Below are 22,191 nucleotides of genomic sequence, written 5' to 3' on the forward strand. Positions count from 1 at the left end.
GTTGGGAGCTGAATGTGAGTGTGCGTGCCAGTATTCAGTATGGCTAGGTTTAGTGCCTCTAAAAGGCTTTCAATGAGTCGACCTCGTCTATCTAATTTAGTAGCGCCCCCACAGTGGGTGGTGACCATTAAAGTCCCCTAAAATACAGAAAGGTGGAGATATCTGTATGATGAGGTCTTCAAGTTCTTTTAAACAGTATGTATGGTTTGGCTGCAAGTAGATTGACACAAGTGTTAATGAAATATGGAGCGTTATACGAACAGCAACAGCTTCTATTTCAGTTTGAAGTGGGATATGCTTTGTTGGGATCTTCGAATTTATCAGAATTGCAACACCACCATGGGCAGCATTTGCTGTATTACGATCTCTTCGATAAAGGCAATAGTTCTTTATCGAAGGAGAAATTTGTGAAGTTAAGTAAGTTTCTTGGAGACAAAGAGCAACTGGCAAATACCGATTAATCAGATCATGGATATCGTTTGTGTTGCAACAAAAGCCTCTGCAGTTCCATTGCAAAATACAAGGTATTATTTGTGTTTAACTGATGGAGCTGTATCTGACTGCTTTTTGAAGGTGACTGGCTTATGATGTTCTAATTTTGATTTATCTTTTTTGGAGAAAACTGGTCGACCAGTGTCCATTTCTTCTTCTTCAGCGTGAATTTCTAAAATTGGATCTCCCTGTATAGATGTGCTATCTATATCCAATCCATGATTGTGTCCTGGGTATTTTTCATTGCATTTGAGTTTGTAATATTGGATGTAGTAGAACTCATTGGAGGAGGAGATGCTGCTGGTATTGTCAGAGGAGTATTATTTGCCTGGTCTGAGACTTTGGGTTGTTGTTTTCGTACACTTGGTTGTTTCTCAGAGAGGACTGTTCTAGCCCAATCAGAAATTGATTTATTAGTGGAAATGGTGACATCTGTTTGAGTGGAGACTGTTTCATATTTTTTTACTGCTTTGGCATAGGTTAAATTTTTGTTTATAGTAGGTGTAACTTGTTTTCTTGCTTCTTGGTAGCTGACTTTATTCTCAACCTTGTATTTTACTATTTTTTTCTCTGTTTTCCATTTTTCACAAGTTTCGGAATATGCAGGGTGGTCACCTTTGCAGTTAGCACACATCATTTTTGTAGCCGAACAGTCACTTTGATTGTGTTCTGAGGACCCACAATTGGGGCAGACTGGAACTCCTCTGCATACAGTTTGAGAATGGCCATACTTTTGGCATTTGTAACATCATAAAGGATTGGGAATATATGGGCGAATGCGGCATAGCAAATAACCTGCTTTTACAGAGGTGGGGAAGTCAGGGGTATTGAACGTGAGAATAATGTTTCTGGTAGGTAAGTCGATTGTCTTTTTTAGTCATTATACGCTTAGCTTCAATGACATTTTGTCCCTGCAGCTCTTGGGCTATTTCTTCCTCGCTGACATTTAGAATATCCCAACTGGATATCACAACCTTATATGAATTTAGGGTTGCGTGAGGAGATATTTTTACTGGGATACCAGCAAAATTACTAAGTTGTAAAAGTTTCTCCGAATGTCTGTGGTTATTAGTTTCCACTAATAGGTCTCCTGATTGCAGTCTCTTAACAGTCTTAGGAGATCCTGCAATACCTTCCAGATGTTTTTGAATCACAAAGGGAGACAGTTTACTCATAGGTTGACTAGAGAGGGAGTGGAAAATTAGAAATGATGGGCAGGGTTGCTCCATCCTGTCAGTTTTCAGTCTTTTGGTGTTATTACCTAAATCGGGATTTGTGTCATGGTCATTGTAATTTTCTGTCCTGGAGCTCGAAGGATCTAATGGTGGATAAGTATTTTTATCCATGTTGGCTCCTTTTGGCCCTGGGGGTTTTTCTTTACCTCCCAGGTTACCAGCCCCACCACGGGGAGGCAGGAGCAGTACCACGAGGTGACCAAGCGGCTGTTAGTTGAGTTAGTACTAAAGGAAAAAGAAACAGAAAGGTGTCTTTCCTTTCTGGGCCTTTGCCTACTACTTGTAGAACGAAAGAGCTACTGAAATATAAAATGAAATGAAGAAAACGCTATTCAGAAATAAACAGAATGTATATTGGCAAAAGCTCTTTAGATAGTTCACTTGTATAACACACACACACACACACACACACACACACACACACACACACACACACACACACACACACACACACACACACACACCTTATATAAACTAGTATAGGAACAAAAATAGTGTGGGTAGGTTCCTTCAGAAATTTGGTTTGGGTTTTCTTATCTTGCTCAAAATTTAGCCCTTTTTTTATTCAAAGCTAGCAGAAGAGAGAGTAAAAGATGACTATGTTCTTCTGTTTTCACTGTCAACATTTTTTTAACACTACATACTACTTCCTCAGTTTGTTAGGTTTATTCTACATTTCTTCAGGGGAGGTACCCATAGACTGGAGATGTGCAAATGGGACCCCAATTCACAAAGGAGGATCAAAGGCTGACACAAGTAATTATAGACCTGTGAGTTTAACTTCTGTTCCAGGAAAATTAATGGAGGCACTGGTTAAAGAAGCACTGCAGGATCATCAAGACAAGACTTCAGTTATAGCTCGGACACAACATGGTTTGGTTAAGGGGAAGTCTTGCCTGACCAATTTGATTGGATACTATGATGCAGTCACAAAAGAGCAGGATGCAGGGAATAACTTTGATATTATATATTTGGATCTTAGAAAGGCTTTTGATACTGTTGCACATGGATGACTGCTGCACAAATTCGAGCAGTGTGGCATTGGAGGAAAATTGCTGCTATGGATAAAGGGATGGTTGAGAGGGAGAAGACAGAGAGTGGTAATCAATGGACACTGCTCATCGTGGACTAATGTTATTAGTGGAGTCCCTCAGGGTTCAGTGTTGGGTCCATTATTGTGTTCTGTATTTATAAATAATACTGATGATGGTATATCAAGCTTAATGTCCAAGTTTACAGACGATACAAAGGTTAGCAGGGTTGTTAAGGATACTACTGACGCTATGCTGCTGCAACAGGATCTGGAAAGGTTGAGCTGATGGGGTTGAGCTATTGACCAGAAAAGGTTGAGCTATAAACTTCATTTGCCACCTGAGAGGTGGCAAATGAAGTTTAACATTGATAAATGTAAAGTACTACATATGGGAAACAGCAACCTCAGAGCAACGTATCAACTCTATGGTACTACACTGACAGTGGTAGAGAATGAAAAGGACCTGGGGGTTATTGTGCAGGCAGATATGAAGTTCTCTGAGCAGTGCAGACAGGCTGTAAGAGTAGCTCATGGTGTCTTGTCAATGATATACAGGAATTTTTCTAGCAGGGATAAGGAGGTGATGATCCCCTTGTATAAGGTTATGGTCAGGCCACACCTTGAGTACTGTATACAGGTCTGGAGGCCTCATTTCAAGAAGGATATAGAGCTGCTGGAACGAGTACAGAGAAGAGCAACAAGATTAGTGAATGGATCAAAGGGTTGCTCTTACAAAGAAAGGCTTAAGTTTTGCAAATTACAGTGTCTGGAGACTAGGCACCGGCAAGGTGATCTGATAGAGGTGTATAAAGCCTTGAATGGTTTGAGCATGCTCAATGCTGATGGGATTTTTTCTCTTGCTCAGAATAATAACCTGAGAGGGCATAAATTCAAATTGAGGAAAGACAGATGTAGGATAGATGTACGGAAATTTGCCTTTAGCCAGCGGGTAGTTGGTTGGTGAAACAGACTTCCATCCCTTGTTGTGGAAGTTGATAGCCTAAATAAATTTAAGGCTCAGCTGGACAGGTATTTCGAAAGAACGGAGGGGTGAAGTGGAAGTTTTTTTTTTTTTTTTTTTTCTGGTTGATGCTGCATAAGCTTGCTTTCTTGCATCATATGCCTCTACTAATGCTAATGCTTCATTTTTATCTCATTTTTGAACATGGCAGAGAAATAATGTTACAAAGTTTATGTTATTAAATAATGAAATTACATTACATAATTTCATTAAAATATTTATATTAGCAATTTTTTTTAAATTAAGTTTCTAACCTGTAAATCACTGTAGGTGTAAGGATAACAATGAGCAAAATAGACTGTATCACGGTCATAAGGAAATTCACAGGTAAATGTTAGAGTGTATGCTGGACCAATCTCCTGTCTCGTCCAAGGTCTATATAAAATAAAAAACAGCACTGCTAAAAAAAAACAAAGACAATTAAAAAGCTAATTTAATGTACAAGTGTGTATACAATCACACATTTGTACATTAAATGAAAATAATTTTTCATTAAGGAAAACAAAGTAAATCTAGATACACACAAAATGACAACTTCAGTAATAACAAAAAATTATACTTATAAGAAAGGCCATTCTCAACATTTTTTTGTTACTATGATTTATCAAATATATAAATTTGCAATTACGATAACTCTAACTTAAACAGTAAATTTCTATCCTGAAATCATAATTCAATATCCTCGTTAAATAACCTCTTAATCAAAATTTTTTGAATACCTATGAATTAACTACACTGGCTTATTTTTAATTTAACTAAACTTTACAATAATTTAGAATAGTAATATCATACATTTCAGTATGGCTCTGCATACCCCTTTAATGATTAACAAATAAAATATTTAACTATGTAGTCCACATTACTAGTAGAACCCAATGTAGACCATATGGTTGGTTACTATTACTATTAATAAAAGTAAATCATTGTAAGGAAGCCAGGTTACATCCAACTTGGTTACATCCAACCCTTCCTTAAATTAAATTTATATAGCCCTATAACACTACAAGGTAAGTTAATTAACACTTTGGATAAAAGTATATATATATATATATTTTTTTTATATTCAATCTTCAACTATCCTTCCACTTTAAGTGCATGTCCTCTAATTTTTGCCATCTCCATTATTCCATGTGCAGTCCTAGCAACATATCCACCTTCTTGAGAACTTTCATGTCTGACTGCACAATTACTGACAAGCCTTTTACACTATTAAGTGTCTTAAATTTCTTGCATCCCAAGTAATAAAATAATATGGGATTATTATTACTCAAACACAAAACCTTACATTTTTTAATATTGTACTTTAAGTTCCATTTTTCAGGCCAACTAAATTACTTATCTAGGTCTTGTTGAAGCAGCATACTTTGGTTATCATCATTTACCATTCTTCCATAGCGGAGTGGTCAGGAGTGGGAGTGCAGTAGCATATGCTCTTTGAGTAGACTGGGGTTCAAACCCGACTGCTAAATACAGTCAATCAGACAACCTGCACTGGACCAGCATGGCAGATTATGGTCCATTTCCCTCAACATGAATTATTGAGGAGGCTTCCTTCCTGCAGTGGATTGATAATGGCTGCTGCTTAACTTTTTTACCACTCTCTAAATCTTATCATGGGTAAATTTTACATTAAGCCCGAAATGGATGAATGGCAAAAACATAATATAATAAAAATAACTGTGACCAAGTACTGAATCTGTGGAGTTCTACTTAAGAACCCAATCCACCCACAACAATAATTATTCATAACCTCCCTTTGCCTATTATCCTTTAACCAACCTTTATCCACCACAGTACCATCCTACTATAGTACACTGATGAACTGTTCCAATATATACAAAAGTTGTTTGTGTGGGATGATATTAAAAGCACTGCTTAAGAATATATATGCTATGTTAAGTCAAAATTATTATTTGGATGTATTTCTTTCATGACAACTTTATAACAGCTTATCATATTACTCACACAAGATTTCACTTTAATAAAATCATGTTGTATTTCTTCTATCATTTCGTCCCTGTCTAAATGTTAAGCATAGATTCCATAATTTTTTTCTACAGAAGTTAAACCAACAGTTCTGTAATTAGCTTGATTCACCTTGGACCCTTTGTAAACTGGAGACATTTGCAAATCTCCAATCTGCTAAAACTTCACCCTAAGTATGCATGAATTACACAGTGTTTCAAAACTGCATGGAACAAACATAGGAGCATAATTTAAAATTAATAATAAGAAAAAAAAAGTTTTAATAAACATATGTCTCAAAAGCCTTTATTTCTGATATATTAAACATTAATTATAAATTACAAAACTGTGTAAAACATCAAAACATTTTTATGCACAAATTTATATCATAAAAACATGACTGTGTTATGTTATGTTATTTGGTTTTTAGGAGCATTAGGAACTAAGGCCATATTGCTCCGGGGATATGCAGTGGTCATTCTCTGACCTTTCCGCATCCTCTGTATTCGGTGGTCATGGGCTCGAACCCCGGTCTAATCAAGAAGCGTGTGCTACGCACTGCTGCTCCTGCCCACCTGGCTACGGAGGCGCCTACATGACTGTGTAAAATGGGCTTTAAAAACCTATGTACCAACACTAACATGAATAGTGAAATATTAACCATACTAGCAGTTGTGATAACCAGTGTGACAATGTACATACTACCAGTGTCAATGTGTCTGTTACTTGAATTTCAGGTTTCTTGACAACTTTTTCATTGGTTACAGTATAGCATTTGTAAAACTGATATCATAAGAGCCATATTGCTATATGGCTCCTATGATATCATATTGCTGATTTGCAGATACAATGAAAAACTACCAACTTGACAAGTACCAAATCATAAAACAATTGCTGCCGTGGAGAAATGACATAGAGAAACAGGTACACTGAAATCATTATAAGTAAATGTTTAAGGTATATAAGTGTAAGTGTATAATGTATACATTATAAGTGTATAATATATACATTATAAGTGTATAAGGCAATGGTCAGGCCACACCTTGAGTACTGTCTGGAATACAGTACTCAAGGTGTGGAACTCAGACTTGAATACAGGAGACCTCATTTTAAGAAGGATGTAGAGCTGTTGGAACGAGTACAGAGAAGGGAAACGAAATTAATGAATGGAACAAAGGGTTGCTCTTATGAAGAAAGGCTTAAGTTTTGCAAATTACAGTGTCTGGAGACTAGGCACCTGCGAGGTGATCTGATAGAGGTGTATAAAGCCTTGAATGGTTTGAGCAAGCTCAATGCTGATGGGATTCTTCCTCTTGCTCAGAATAATCACCTCAGAGGGCATAAATTCAAATTGAGAAAAGACAGTTGTAGGATAGATGTGCAGAAGTTTGCCTTTAGCCAGCGGGTAGTTGGTTGGTGGAACAGACTTCCATCTTTTGTTGTGGAAGTTGATAGCCTAAATAAATTTAAGGCTGAGCTGGACAGGTATTTGGAATGGAGGGGTGAAATGGGAGCGTTTTTTTTTTTTTTTTTTTGGCTGATGCTGCATAAGCTTGCTTTCTTGCATCATATGCCTCCTACTAATGCTAATGCTAAATGCTGGTAGAGGGAGATTTCAAGGAACTGAAAATGTTGAAGAGCATATACTTCATGCTGTACCAGAAGGTTGTCAGGCTATATATATGTTTCATCTGCAAGATTATGGAGACATTACAAAAAACTGCAAACATTACATGAACAGCAATTCTTCTCATTTCACAGGCATACTGTGAAATGAAAGAATTGTCGAAGAACTATACAAGAATTTATGATGCCATAGGATATGAATAAATGCAGAAACTTTTGGCAGTAGCTAGCTCATTTTTCAATGTGAACATGATGCTCAATTTGTCAGCCGTGTTCTGGTTATAGATGAATCACACTTTACAAAAAATGGAATTCAACTCTTGAAAAAATTGTTCTGAGCTGAAGAAAACCCACATACCATTGTCAGTACAGGAACTCCCCAACTTACGTAATACTCGACTTACGGAAATAATTCCACTTTACATAAGTTTTTGCCAGCCGGTGCAAACTTAAAAAAATTGTGGAAACATATTTTCCATCCCGTAGGAATAAATGGAGGTATCGTAAAAATATCGTAATGTGAACCCAATAACACATTGTTTTTTCTTCTCTTGTAATTCATTCCAATCCTTGGAATTTGAAAATTTCACTATATTATTAAGATATTTATCTCTTTAAAAGGTCATTTTTATAATGGAAATTGCACTACCCTTTCATCATTATCATATGTTCCATTATAAGAATCAATTTTGAACGCCTTTGTGATATTTTTCTAAAGCACAGTTCTGACGGTCACGACCATAAAACAATAAAAGCAATTTGCACTTTCTGGTTTATCGGGCTTTTCTGTTAGTGCATCTAATTATAAATGGGTAGTAAACTTGATCTTATTGCATTTGCAATAATACCAATAACTGCAATTTTATGGGTTTTTACGCTATTATGGGGAAATGTGTTCCCCTTCACTGAAATTTTCAATCATATAAAAACAAATTTTCAGAAACTTCTCTTCATTCCTATTTACAATGATGAAGGGGAAGCGACCAACAAAAAGTGCAAGTGGTGGTAGTGCCAGGAAACAAAACAAATTTGATTAAAAAATGAAGATGAAAATTATTATTATTATTAGCCATATGGTACAAGGAAGCCTGAGACTTATGCTGCACACACAAAAAAAAAATTTCTGAATTACAGTGTGTGTGTGAGAGAGAGAGAACAAGAGTCAGAAGTAGAAGGGAATCACCAAGAAAGAAACGAATGATGATATCCAGCTCAGGACCCTGGGTATGCTAAGCCCATACTCACCAGATGTGAGCCCCTGGGGTATGATTAAGAAGTACGAAGCAGGACAAAGTTTGTCATCTAGTGCAAAGGAATTAGGTCTCGCTGCTTCAATGGTGAATACTATTTTAAAGGACAATGCACTTATAAAAGAGCATGTCAAAGGATCAACACACTTAAGATCAACAGTTATCACAAAACAGCGTTCAGGTGCTATATCAAAGATGGAACAGCTGTTAATAATATGGATGGAAAATCGGATTCAGAAGTGAGTGCCCCTCAGTCTAATGACCATTCAAGCAAAAGCAACAAGTATTTATAAAGATATTAAGGATAAGTATGCCAAGCCCCAACCCAAGTTCATGGCAAGCAACAGGTGGTTTAATAGGTTCAAGCATTGTGCTAGTTTCCATAACGTTAAAGTATGCGATGAAGTCGCCAATGCTGATTCTGCAGCTGCAGAGAAATTTTGTGATGTGTTGGAAAAAATTATTGATGAAGGCAGCTATTCAACACATTTTAACGTTGATGAGACAGCTCCGTATTGGGAAAAAAATGCCTGATCAAACATACATTGCCAAAGAGGAAAAGACAATGCCAGGTTTAAAGGCTTCAAAAGATAGGGCCACGCTCTTGCTTGGGGCTAATGCAGCAGGAGATTACAGATTAATGCCACTGCTTGTGTACCATTGTGTACCACTGTGGAAATCCTTGTGCATTTAAGGGAATCAATAAAGCCACACTACCCATGCATTTCTGATTGAACCAGAGAGCATGGATAACAATACCTCTCTCTAAGGATTGGTTTAAATGCTGCTTCATTTCTGAGGTTGAAAAATATTGTAAAGACAACAATGTTCCTTTCAAGATTTTGCTTCTATTAGATAATGCTCCTGGACATCCTATGCATCTAGATGATTTCAATTCAAATGTGAGAGTCATATTTCTATCACCAAACACGTCTTCACTCATCCAACTTATGGATCAGGGTGTTATTTCGAATTTAAAAGCATACTATTTACGCACAACATTTGCTCAGGCATTGCCTGCAGTAGACGATGAGAAAAATTTTATGTTAAGAGACTTTTGGAAATCTTACAATATTCACCACACCATCTTAAACATTAATAAAGCCTGGGCAGAAATTACTACAAGTTGTTTCAATGACGCATGGATGGAAGAAAATATTCCCACTGCACGTAAAAGGCTTCGAAGGATTTGAAAAAGACGAATCATATGAAGAGGTTACAGATAAGATTGTAAAGATTGCAGAGATACTTCAGTTGGAGGCTGATCCCAAAGATGTGGAGGAGTTAATAGAGGAAGAAGAGAAGGAATTATCTAATGAAGCATTAGATAGGGCAGCAATGGTGAAAGAAGAAAATACTGACAAAGTTCAAGATGAACCAAATGAGGAGCTGAGACACTTCATCACCAGAGAGATGGCAATGGCAAGGTTTGAGAAGATGGATCCTGACAGCGAATGATTCTTAAAAGTTAACAGAGGGGTGAATGATATGCTTGCTTGCTATAATGAAATCTACGATGAAAAGAAAAAAGCTACCGTCCAGTCATCCATTAATATGTTCTTTCGTAAGGTTGAGTGGCCCTACCCCTTCTAAATCTCCACAGCCCTCAACCTCTGTAGTGGGGTACTTATCAGCTGAAGATGTCGATTCTGGCAACAATGCTTGAGAGGTAAAACTTAATGACATTATGCCTGTCTCTCCTTTTTTTTTGTAATTTTATAATTTTGAAATTTTTTTAAATTGTACGCTTTGGTAATTTTTCCTGTACATGAGATAAAAAATTGAATAAATACAATAAATAATTCTATTTACATGTTCGTTGAACATTTCTTTTTTGATTCATCAATTCAGCGAGCACAGTTGCGCGTTCTGTACAAGCATGGGGGAAATTCCCCGACTTACGTAAAATCTGACTTGCATAGCGTTCCGTGGAATGCAACCCTTACGTAAGTTATGGAGTTCCTGTACTCATTATCAACACAATATTTCCTTTAATGTTTGGTGAGGTGTTCTTAAGGACAATCTTATTGGTCCTTATTTCTACCAGCAAGGCTTTCAGGAATGGTACACCTAGATTTTTTGCAGGATGATTTGTGAGACTTATTGAAAGATATATCCTTTGAAAGGTGATAGAGAATGTGGTTTATATATGACTGTGATTGGCCCACTTGTCCTGTGATGTTTCTGACTTTTTAAATATGGAGTACAATAACCAATGGATTGGTCAGAACAACTCTGTATAATGGCCACCATGATGTGCTTTATGCGTATACATGCAATACAAACTGAGAAATTATATCATGCAATACAAACTGAGAAATTATATTCTGGAAGCTGCAGAAACCATTAATCAAGTGCAGGTAGCATTATTTTCACTGTCTTCCCCACGTAGACCAGCAATAAAAACAAAAAATAAAAAAAATGACTACCCAAAATATGTTCAAAAATGATGTATTTTTGGGTTTACATGAGCCCATTTTAAACACACTACACATTTTAATGTTACTTATTTATATGATTTTAGTGTGTTGTATTTCTTGAAACATTCACAGGATGCAATCCTGGTTTTCTAAAGCATGTCTTGCAATATCAAACTTCCTTTTTTCCAACCTTTAACATGTCTGTCACTTCATACTGTACAGTCTTTCTACTTATTTGGATTTTCACCTTTCATAATAAAATGAGGATAACCTTTCAATCTGTCTTCTGCATCTGAACTTTACAGCCTCTTTTTTTTTTTTTTTTTTTTTGAAAGATTGTTCTTATTTTGGACATCTCCTACTGGTCGAACAAGCAACTTCTTTTGAAACTGCTGTCTTTTCAATTTGAAAGTTTCCCCTCCTACTTTACCTTAAGTTTCAGTATTATAGAAAGTACAGCACAATTCTTTCCATGCTAACACTTGAATTATCCTCTTTTCAAAAACCAAGTCTTGTATTTTTCAATTTTGGCAATGATGCCAAAATACCATGCAAAATAGTTTAAAGATTCTGCAAGTTTATCAACAATAACATAATGTAACTGGTGCCAAAAAACAAAACTCTTGCTGTTTCCAAAACATGTACACCCAGAAACAGGTGTTTGGTACCAGTTCCAAAAAGAAAGCTTAGCTAACTGCATAGTGACTGTTAGCTAAGCTTTCTTTTCTATCTTTGAATCTATGATACTATCAAAACATAATAATATATGATGAAGAATCATTTCCAATATTTCTGAAGCAAGTTTCCCTAAGTGTTTGGCCGAAAAATTTTTGATGTGTATGTGATATTTAAAATTCAACATTTTTCATACTCAGAAATAGTAATAAAATAAATGCACTTCAACTCATACAGTGACAAAACACGTACTTAATGAGTAGCAAACTTCTACATATGTTTAGATGCAGGCTGAAACTTACAATCTGAATGATAAGAAATTTTCTGTGTTTATTGGATACAGAACTACACAACAAGTCTGGAAACTTTTTCTCTTTATATACTATTTGTATATGAATAGTTAAGCACTATTTTTATTTGAGTTTTGGTACAAAGTTGACAGAAGTTAAAGTGAAATTTATTAAATGATGTAAAATTTGGCTTAGTCCATGGCAATCAAAAAACTTTTCACTACAACATTTAATAATTCTTGTATTCAGAAATGAACTGCAATAAGATACTCCCTCTGCTGTGTAAAATGTTTTCAAAGTTCTTGTAACAAATTGTTAGTTACTCTTATATATGCCATGTAATCAACATATGCAATAAAATCTCCTTTTGATGTGAAGGTAGAAATTGTAGTGCAACTTTATTGCACACAGTACAAAATTTGACTTTAGTCCATAGCTGTCAGAAAACATCATTCTGCTTAGATATTCAATAATTTTTCTTATACTCAGGAAATTAAATGAAATGAATGATAGATATTCCTCCAGAAATTCTGTTAGTAGAAACAGTATAATTATAATATAAATTTAAAATGTCCATTAGACATTTTAAATACAGTCGAATTTGGTTATAACAAGCATCAAGGGACTGACAAAATTTCCTCATTATAACCATTACTCACTATATCAGTTATGAGTTAAATCTATCTCCTATTTTTTTTTTTTAATTCTCAATAACTTGATAAAAAGATAGATTCAAAAAACAAAACACAAAAAAAAAAATAATAAATAAATAATACAGTATTAGTATATACTTACATATTATTTGTGGTAACCAGTAAAAATATTCCCCGTAAAAAATATCCTATTTTCTAATTATAATAACCCTCTACTTCCAACAGCCAATTGTTGCCTGCACCTGTATCATGTGGTTTTAACTTCACATGAACACCATAGCTGAGCACATGACATTCTATACTCTTGTAATAACATTTACAACCGAAGAAGGACTTTTACTTTGTGTTACTCCAAACTTTTTAATTTTATTCCATTTAATATGGAAATTATTGTCTAACAAAGGGAAAGATAAACTATGTTTAAACTGATTTGGATGATTTTCTGAAGTAATCACAAATAAAGTGCACTCTCTAAAGCGGCAGTTTCAGGTTTCAAAAATCATCTTTTTCCTCCTTCACTATCCATAATATCTTTCGCTGTAATAAGACAATATGAGAAAACAAAATAGGAAACAAAAGGAAATATTTATTTTTTTAATGCTAAAATAATGACAGCATACAATTATTTCACGAACACCACATACTGACAGTAATTACAGTTTAGTTATATCAAAATCACAAATTAAAATTTGCAGAAAATCATACAAATTATAATCAAATGTTCAAGTATTATAATAATCTTAATATACATCAACTCTTCAACAGTGCTGCGCCTGTTCGAGTCGTCGGACCCAGCGCTCACCTCTAACATCAACCTTTCACTGACCTTTACAGTATTGCTGTTGGGTAGTTGTTTGACCATTTTGATGTCAGTCCTGGTAAATTTTAACTACAGCAGCTCTCGAACACCCCACCAGTTCAGTCATTTGGGAAATCGAGGCACCAGTTCATCGAGCACCCACAATCTGTCCTTTATCCAAGTCCGATAAATCCTCCTTTTACCCATCACACTCAGAATTTTACTACCTACTGAACCACTGACACCTTATCTATGCTACATAGGTCAACTAACTCCGTACACTCGTACCTCACGTGGTCAATGGATGGCATTCAGTTTTCATAGGGGTGGTCATAATTCAATGATCACTCATCGTATACCAACAGAGAGAAAACTGGTGACCATAACTACAAAACTTGGAAGATGGAGAACAGAAGACTGAAGTTCACTTAAAAAATCTTTATATCAAACAAGAAATGACTTATGCCTTAGAAATGTCAAGAACAACTTCTTCAGTTTCACCTATCTTTTCCATGGAATTTGTTAAAAGGTAAATTAAATATAAATGTCTCAAAGGGGTGAAATGAGTAACTACAGTCCTGTAAATTTGACTTCTGTGTGTGGGGGAGGACTAACCTGATTGGCTACTGTGAGGTTACCACCAGGGCTGGAAATGGGATGGGGAGTCCAATGCAATCCCACTCGTTTTTGAGCTATTTTTTGTTTTTTTTTTTAAAGAACCTATTTCTACTATTAAAATGGTTCTCAACCAACAATAATAAATGTAAGAATGGATCTTGTATATTATTAGCATTAGTAGAGGCATATGATGCAAGAAAGCAAGCTTATGCAGCATCAGCCAAAAAAAAAAAACACTCCCATTTCACCCCTCTGTTCGCTCGAAATACCTGTCCAGCTGAGCTTTAAATTTTTTAGGCTATCAACTTTCATAACAAGGGATGGAAGTCTGTTCCACCAACCAACTACCCACTGGCTAAAGGCAAATTTCCGCATATAGATCTTGTCTTTCCTCAATTTGAATTTATGCCCTCTCAGGTGATTATTCTGACCAAGAGGAAGAACCCCATCGGCATTGAGCATGCTCAAACCATTCAAGGCTTTATATACCTCTATCAGATCACCTAGCCGGTGCCTAGTCTCCAGACACTGTAATTTGCAAAACTTAAGCCTTTCTTCGTAAGAGCAACCTTTTGTTCCATTCACTAATCTAGTTGCCCTTCTCTGTACTCGTTTCAGCAGCTTTACATCCTTCTTGAAATGAGGCTTCCAGACCTGTATACAGTACTCAAGGTGTGGCCTGACCATTGCCTTATACAAGGGAACAATCACCTCCTTATCCCTGCTAGAAAAATTCCTGTGTATCATTGACAAGACACCATGAACTACTCTTGCAGCCTGTCTGCACTGCTCAGAAAACTTCATATCTGCCTGCACTATTACTCCCAGGTCTTTTTCATTCTCTACAAGTGTCAGTGTAGTACCACAGAGTTAATACATTGCTCTGGGGTTACTGTTTCTCATATGTAGTACTTTACATTTGTCAATGTTAAACTTCATTTTCCACCTCTCAGCCCATCTGCTCAACCTTTCCAGATTCTGTTGCAGCAGCATACTGTCAGTAGTGTCCTTAACAACCCTGCCAACCTTTGTATCGTTTGCAAACTTGGACATTAAGCCTGATATACCATCATCAATATTATTTATAAATACAGAAAACAACAATGGACCCAACACTGAACCCTGAGGGACTCCACTAATAACATTAGTCCCCGATGAGCAGTGTCCATTGATTACCACTCTATGTCTTCTTCCCCTCAACCATCCATTTATCCATTGCAGCAATTTGCCTACAGTGCCACACTGCTCCAATTTGTGCAGTAGTCTTCCATGTGCAACAGTATCAAAAGCCTTTCTAAGATCCAAATATATAATATATGAAAGTTATTTCCCTGCATCCAGTTCTTTTGTGACTGCATCATAGTATCCAATCAAGTTGGTCAGGCAAGACTTTCCCTTAACAAAACCATGCTGTGTCCAAGCTATAACTGAAGTCTTGTCTAGATGATCCTGCAGTGCTTCTTTAACCAGTGCCTCCATTAACTTTCCTCGAATAGAAGTTAAACGCACAGGTCTATAATTACTTGTGTCAGCCTTTGATCCTCTTTTGTGAATTGGGGTCACATTTGCACATCTCCAGTCTATGGGTACCTCCCCTGAGTCCAAAGAAGCTCTCATAATTATGGCTAAGGGTTTGCTTACTTCCTTTGCTGCCTCCCTTAATATAATTGGATAGATCCCATCCACCCCGGGTGCCTTTTTTATGTTTATCCTCAACAATTTCTCCTCCACTTTACTCTCAGTTATTACAAAATCATCCAGCTCACTGCCACAGTTTACTTCACCTCTGGCATTCCCCTTCCTGAATAACTCCTCATGTGTGAATGTAGATGCAAAATACTCGTTTAGTTTGTTAGGCACCTGAGCAGGATCATCAACAGTTGAACCATCAATATCCAGTGGACCAATCTGATTCATCCCTTTCCTTCTAGAGTTTTCATAGGTAAAGAACTCTTTTCTGTTTTTCTTTTCATCCTTTGCCAAGGATTTCTCATAATCTGCCTTTGCCTGGCGAATCTCCTGTGTGACTTGGTTACAGACCAGCTTATATCTATCATAGGCCTCCATGTCACCCATTAATTTATATGTATCCCATGCATTTTTCTTCTCTGCCATATGTCTCATTAGTTTATCTGACATCCATTTAGGCCTAAACCTTGAGCAATATTTCTTAGTTGGTATGTAAAGCCTAGTAGCTTTCAAGATAAATTCTTTGAATGCTTCCCAATTTGAATTTGCTGTTGGTAACATCATCAGTTGGTCCCACTGTATAGAATTTAAATACTGTCTCAGACCATTGTAGTCACCTTTACGGAAGCAAAAACCCTTCCCTTTACCCCTGATGTTAGTTATCTCTTTGAGTAAATTCCACTTCAGTACACTGTGATCACTGCCACCTAGTGGTTCCTTTATTTGCAGATTCTTAATGCATGAAGAATCACTACTGATAATCAAATCAAGAGTATTACTCCCTCTAGTTGCCTACCGAACATGCTGATGTAGAAAACAATCATCAAATAAATCCACAAAAGTCTTGCTAGTGTGTGAATGAGTATTTTGCATCTACATTCACACGTGAGGAATTATTACAGTTTGAAAATGGAAGAAGGTTATCAAATTGTAGCAGTGTGCTTAATGATTTTGTAATAACTGAGAGCAAAGTGGAGGAGAAATTGTTGAAGTTAAACATAAGAAAGGCACCTGGGGTGGATGGGATCTATCCAGTTATATTAAAGGAGGCGGCAAAGCAACTAAGCAAACCCTTAGCCATAATTATGAGAGCATCCTTGGATTCAGGGGAGGTTCCCACGGACTGGAGATGTGCAAATGTATCCCCAATTCACAAAGGAGGTTCGAAGGGTGACACGAGTAATTACAGACCAGTTAGTTTAACTTCTGTTCCGGGTAAAATAATGGAGTCACTGGTTAAAGATGCATTGCAGGATCATCTAGACAAGACTGCAGCAATAATTCAGACACAGCATGGGTTTGTTAAGGGAAAGTCTTGTCTGACAAATTTGATTGGTTATTATGATGTGGTCACAAAGGAACTGGATGCAAAAAATAATTTTGATATCATATACTTGGATTTCAGGAAAGCTTTTGACACTGTTGCGCATGGAAGGCTACTGTACAAATTGGAGCAGAATGGTATTAAGGGTAAGTTGCTACAATGGATAAAAGGATGGTTAAGTGTGAGAAGACAGAGGGTGGTAATCAATGGGTGCTGCTCTTCGTGGACTAATGTTATTAGTGGAGTCCCACAGGGTTCGGTGTTGGGTCCACTGTTGTTTTGTATATTTATCAATGATATTGATGAAGGTATATCAGGCTTAATGTCGAAGTTTGCAGATGACACGAAGGTTGGCAGGGTTGTTAATGACAGTAATGGCAGTGTGCTACTGCAACAGGATCTAGATAATTTGGGCAGATGGGCTAAGAAGTGGCAACTGAAGTTTAACCTTGACAAATGCAAAGTACTGCATATGGGTAGAAGTAACCCCAGAGAAACGTACCAACTGTGTGGTACTACACTTAAGGTGGTAGAAAATGAAAAAGACCTGGGAGTAATTGTGCAGTCAGATATGAAGTTTTCTGAGCAATGCAGACAGGCTGCCAGGGCAGGTCATGGGGTTTTGTCAATGATATATAGGAATTTTGCTAGCAGGGAAAAGGAGGTGATTGTCCCTCTGTATAAGGCAATGGTCAGGCCACGCCTTGAGTACTGCGTACAGGTCTGGAGGCCTCATTTTAGGAAGGATGTAGATTTGCTTGAGCGTGTACAGAGAAGAGCAACACGATTGGTGAGGGGAATGAAGGGATCCTCTTACCAAGAGAGGCTTAAGTTCTGCAAATTGCAGTGGCTGGAGACTAGGCACCTGCGCGGTGATCTGATTGAGGTCTATAAGGCCTTGAATGGGTTGAGCACGCTGAATTCTGATGGGATCCTCCCACTTGTTCAGAATACGAACCTACGGGGACATAAGTTCAAATTAAGAAAGGATAGATGTAGAATAGATGTGCGGAAATTTGCCTTTAGCCAGCGGGTGGTTAATTGCTGGAACAAACTTCCATCTGTCGTTGTGGAAGTTGATAGGTTAAATAAATTTAAGGAGGAACTGGACAGGCATTTGGAGGGTATGGTGTGATTTTTTTTTTTTTTTTTTTTTTTTTGGCTGATGCTGCATAAGCTCCTACACTTGCTTTCTTGCATCAAGTGCCACTACTACTACTACTACTACTACTACCAACCCCAAAAATTCCAGTCAATATCTGGGAAATTAAAATCCCCTATTATAAGACTCTCTGATTTACTGGCCCCCTCTATTTCCGTGTACAGTTTCTTATTATACTCATCAGAGTTATTAGGCCTATAGCACACTCCTACTCTCAATTTTAATCTCCCAATGCTTATGTCACACCAAACTGACTCGACACTGCACTGTCCAGCAATGTTGACTGGCTTCACTTCCTTGGATTTTATGTGTTTCTTAACTAATAGCATAACCCCTCCTCCCTTCCTCTCCTGTCTATCATTTCTGTACACATTGTACTCCCTAAATTCCAGTTCTGCATTCCTTGTATCTGTGTGACACCACGTCTCTGATATCCCAACAATATCTGCCTTTGATGTTTTGAGCAATATCTCAAATTCATCAAATTTATTTACCAAACTCCTAGCACTGGTGTACACACAAGTATACATGCACCTGTTCCTGTTCTTAGCTACTCTAACACAACCCATGTGTTTACTTGTATCACAATGACTCCCAGCAGTTTCTGAAATACCCTGCATTTTGTTTTCCAGGCTGCTGCTCATTCCAATAGAAGCAGCGCAAGAATCACTTTCACCTCTGCCAGTGGCTACTGTTAATCTATTAGTCCTTGTATCCCCTCAAGCTAGCAGTTTTCCGACCCACCTAGCACTGCTTTGATAGCATCAGCAAATATTCTTGCACCCTTCCTATTTAAGTGTATCCCATCCCTGTAGAAGCAGTCTCTCCTGTTCACAAGTATAAACCAGGCTGAAAAAAATTCTTCCCCTTGAACCTTGCACAATCCTTCCAGGGCCGAATTGATGGACAAGGCTCTTATCATATACTCCCTAAACTCCCATTTAACAACATAAAAAACAGATGCATTTCATGGCAACAACATCTTTGTTAATCAATTTAATCAATTTCTCTAAGGCATATATCAAACTCCTACTGCTCATCTCTACCAGGGATGTCAAACTTAGAAGTACTCATGGGCCACAAAAATTGCTTTTGTGGGGCTAACTGGCAAAATAATCTGTGCTTAGAAGGCCTAGTGGGCCACAAAAAGTTCTCAGGGAGCTTTCAGGCTACTGTCTACAGAGTACAGCATTAATGAGAGAAATATATTAAATACTTTCACATATTTTTCCTGTGTAAAAATATGGATCTCTTAACTGCCAACATTTATGAAGATTTGTATAAGTTATGAATTTTATTTAAATTTTATATTAGTGCATCGTCTTTAAATATCATCACTTACCATTATTTTCATAGAGGTTCACTGCAATGATAACATTTAGTGGGCCACACTGGAAAAGTCAGCGGGCTGCATGTGGCCTGAAGATGCAGGCCACGTGCAGCCCTCTATACTATAACCACTTATGCTGATGTTACTGGCAGTTTGGTCTATTTTCCCAGATCTGTCATTTACTGTGTAGGAGTGGGGCTAATAATTATCACAGAAGAGTTAATGCTTTCAGCTCTTTTCTTCATCTTATCTTTCACTATGACTTTTGAATTTCCATTACTATTACACTGGTGTATGTTTTTATAAAAATTTTCTCTCTTTTTTTTTTTTTTTTTTTATGTAAATTGGTGAATTTGTATAATTTTTAGGTGCTGATTCCAAATATGTAATTGATTTTGGTCTAATTGCTCAATTTTTTTTCATAAAGTGAAAAATAAAAATTCACTACACTAAATATATAGTATAAAAAAGTCTTCTTCAGCAGACAGTTTTCAGTATTAAGAACAAATAGTAATGTATGCAAGTATTAGCATTAGCAAGGGCACATGATGCAAGAAAGCAAGCTTATATAGCATCAGCCAAAAAAAAAAAAAAAAAAACCCCTTATTTGACCCATCCCCTCGCTCCAAATGTTTCAACAGTCTCACTAAATCAATGCTTGATTTAGTGGTACGACACAAATTTTTTGTGCTGTTTGGTACTACTGCTTTTTTTTTTTTTTTTTTTAATGGATGAATTTATGCTTTATTTTTAAATCTTTTATGCTCAACAATAACTCCCTTTTCAAACAGTGTGCATCAATGTCTCATTCCATTTATCGTGATTTTTTTCCATAATACTGATATCTTATTGAAACCTTTCACCCTTCTCTTCACTCGCTGCACCATGATTTTGTTGGAAGTAAGCAATTTGATTGAGCAGAAAATGAACCTTCACGCTAATGTTGCAACCTAGTTGTTTTTTTTTTTTTTGTTTTTTTTTCCCCTTTTGAAACTAGCAAGCACGTTGCTGAAAATCTTCTTGTAGTTACTATAGTTAAAACCTATTTCCAATATCTTATCCTCATGTGATAAGTTTCTGTTCCATGTACATTTTTGATCATGACTCTCCATCCTGTCCAAACATTGTGATTATATGGTTTCTCTTGTGACCAAAAAATCTCAACCTGTCATGGTTACTTTTTAGTTTGCCCTCTGCCTACTTTGATATGCCGTGAACAAGAGATTTAGCTTGAAATTTATAATTTAAAAACCTATACATCTACAAGTTATTTCTGTAATAGCAAATAACCTTTCCTATTCTGTGTCATCATCCAATGTTCCTTTTTGCAGCAAACTGTTCTGAATAAAGAAGAGACAATTATAAAGACTATTAGGTTTACAAAAGTTAATTATTAAAAATCTATACTGCATTTTTGAGGATTTAACCCCTTTGATAGTATTACTGTTCTGGAGAACTGCTCTGTATATATGTGGAAATAAAATTAATCAATTAATAAATAAAAAATTTGCAATAAAATTTTTTAAATTATATTAGTTTATTTTATTTTATATTCCTTATTATATCAATAATTAGACCCAATAGCTTGAGATTTATAATTTAAAATCCTACACACTTACAGGTTATTTCTATAATAGCAAATGTCCTTTCCTATTCTATGCCATCCAATGTTTCTTTTTGCAGCAGACTGTTCTGAATAAAGAAGAGGCTTTTTCCCATGATTATAAAGACTATTAGGTTTACAGAAGTTAACTATTGAAAATCTATACTTTATTCCTGCTCTTGTATTTTTTATTTGGAAGTAATACCACTGAGTGTGTTGTTCAGAATATAGATCATGTCGAAGATAAAGCTCATAAGAAAATTCTGATCTGAAAAAGAAATATGAAATTTTCAGAAATGAATTACAACCTTGTAATCAATCTGAAAAAAAAATAAAAAATACATTTGCTTCTATAAATGATTTAATGCAGCTATCTCTAACCTTTTATGCAAATAGGCACAATGAATGGTCTAATGTGTGGTGACAGCCACAGAAATGTGAATGTACATAATTACTCATGTAATCACCAAATTAAGAAAATTCAATATGATAAAAGATACAGTGGAATGCTTTAAAGTATGAATCTAAATCAGCAAACTGTCAGAAATTGCTAACGTTTTAAGTAATATACATTCACATTAGTTTAGTATTAAGAAAAAACCATAATCAAAAACCCTTGATGAGCATAAAAGGGAAATTCACTTTACTTGTTTAATGGATATATGAAAAAAAAATGCTCTTTCCTTGTGTAAAACAAAAATGGTAATAATCCATCCATCTAATACAGAGTACTGTGCTTTCCTTTTATGTTCATTATGGATCATAGGCAGAGGGTTGTTGCAGGCTCTTTTTAAAGCACTGTTGCAGGCAATTTTTAAAACTATTTAAAAAAATTAGTGTCTATTTTTTAAAGACAATTTTTTTTAAAAAAAGACTATAACTAGTCACTTTAATATAAAATTAAGCTGTGCATTAATTTAATTTAACTGTGAGGGGAAAATGCCACACAAAATTGATCTAAAAACTACATGCAATCCATGACTCAGGTTGGTTGGGAACCTGATTT

General features: G+C 36.2%; 1 protein-coding gene across 1 annotated transcript in view; it reads right to left on the reverse strand.

Moving 5' to 3' along the window:
- LOC150077305 (cytosolic carboxypeptidase 2-like) overlaps positions 1-21,939 on the reverse strand; it is a 208,585-nt gene extending 186,646 nt beyond the window's left edge. Inside the window, 3 exon segments of the mRNA XM_090385851.1 lie at positions 4,036-4,156; positions 21,202-21,453; positions 21,911-21,939. Of these exon segments, the coding sequence (XP_090241977.1) occupies positions 4,036-4,156; positions 21,202-21,453; positions 21,911-21,939 (402 nt within the window).
- Positions 21,940-22,191: the final 252 nt, after the last annotated feature.

The sequence above is a fragment of the Mastigoproctus giganteus genome, chromosome 12 (genome assembly GCF_048544385.1).
Source record: "Mastigoproctus giganteus isolate SK-2022 chromosome 12, ASM4854438v1, whole genome shotgun sequence".
In the NCBI taxonomy this organism is placed as follows: Eukaryota; Metazoa; Arthropoda; class Arachnida; order Uropygi; family Thelyphonidae; genus Mastigoproctus; species Mastigoproctus giganteus.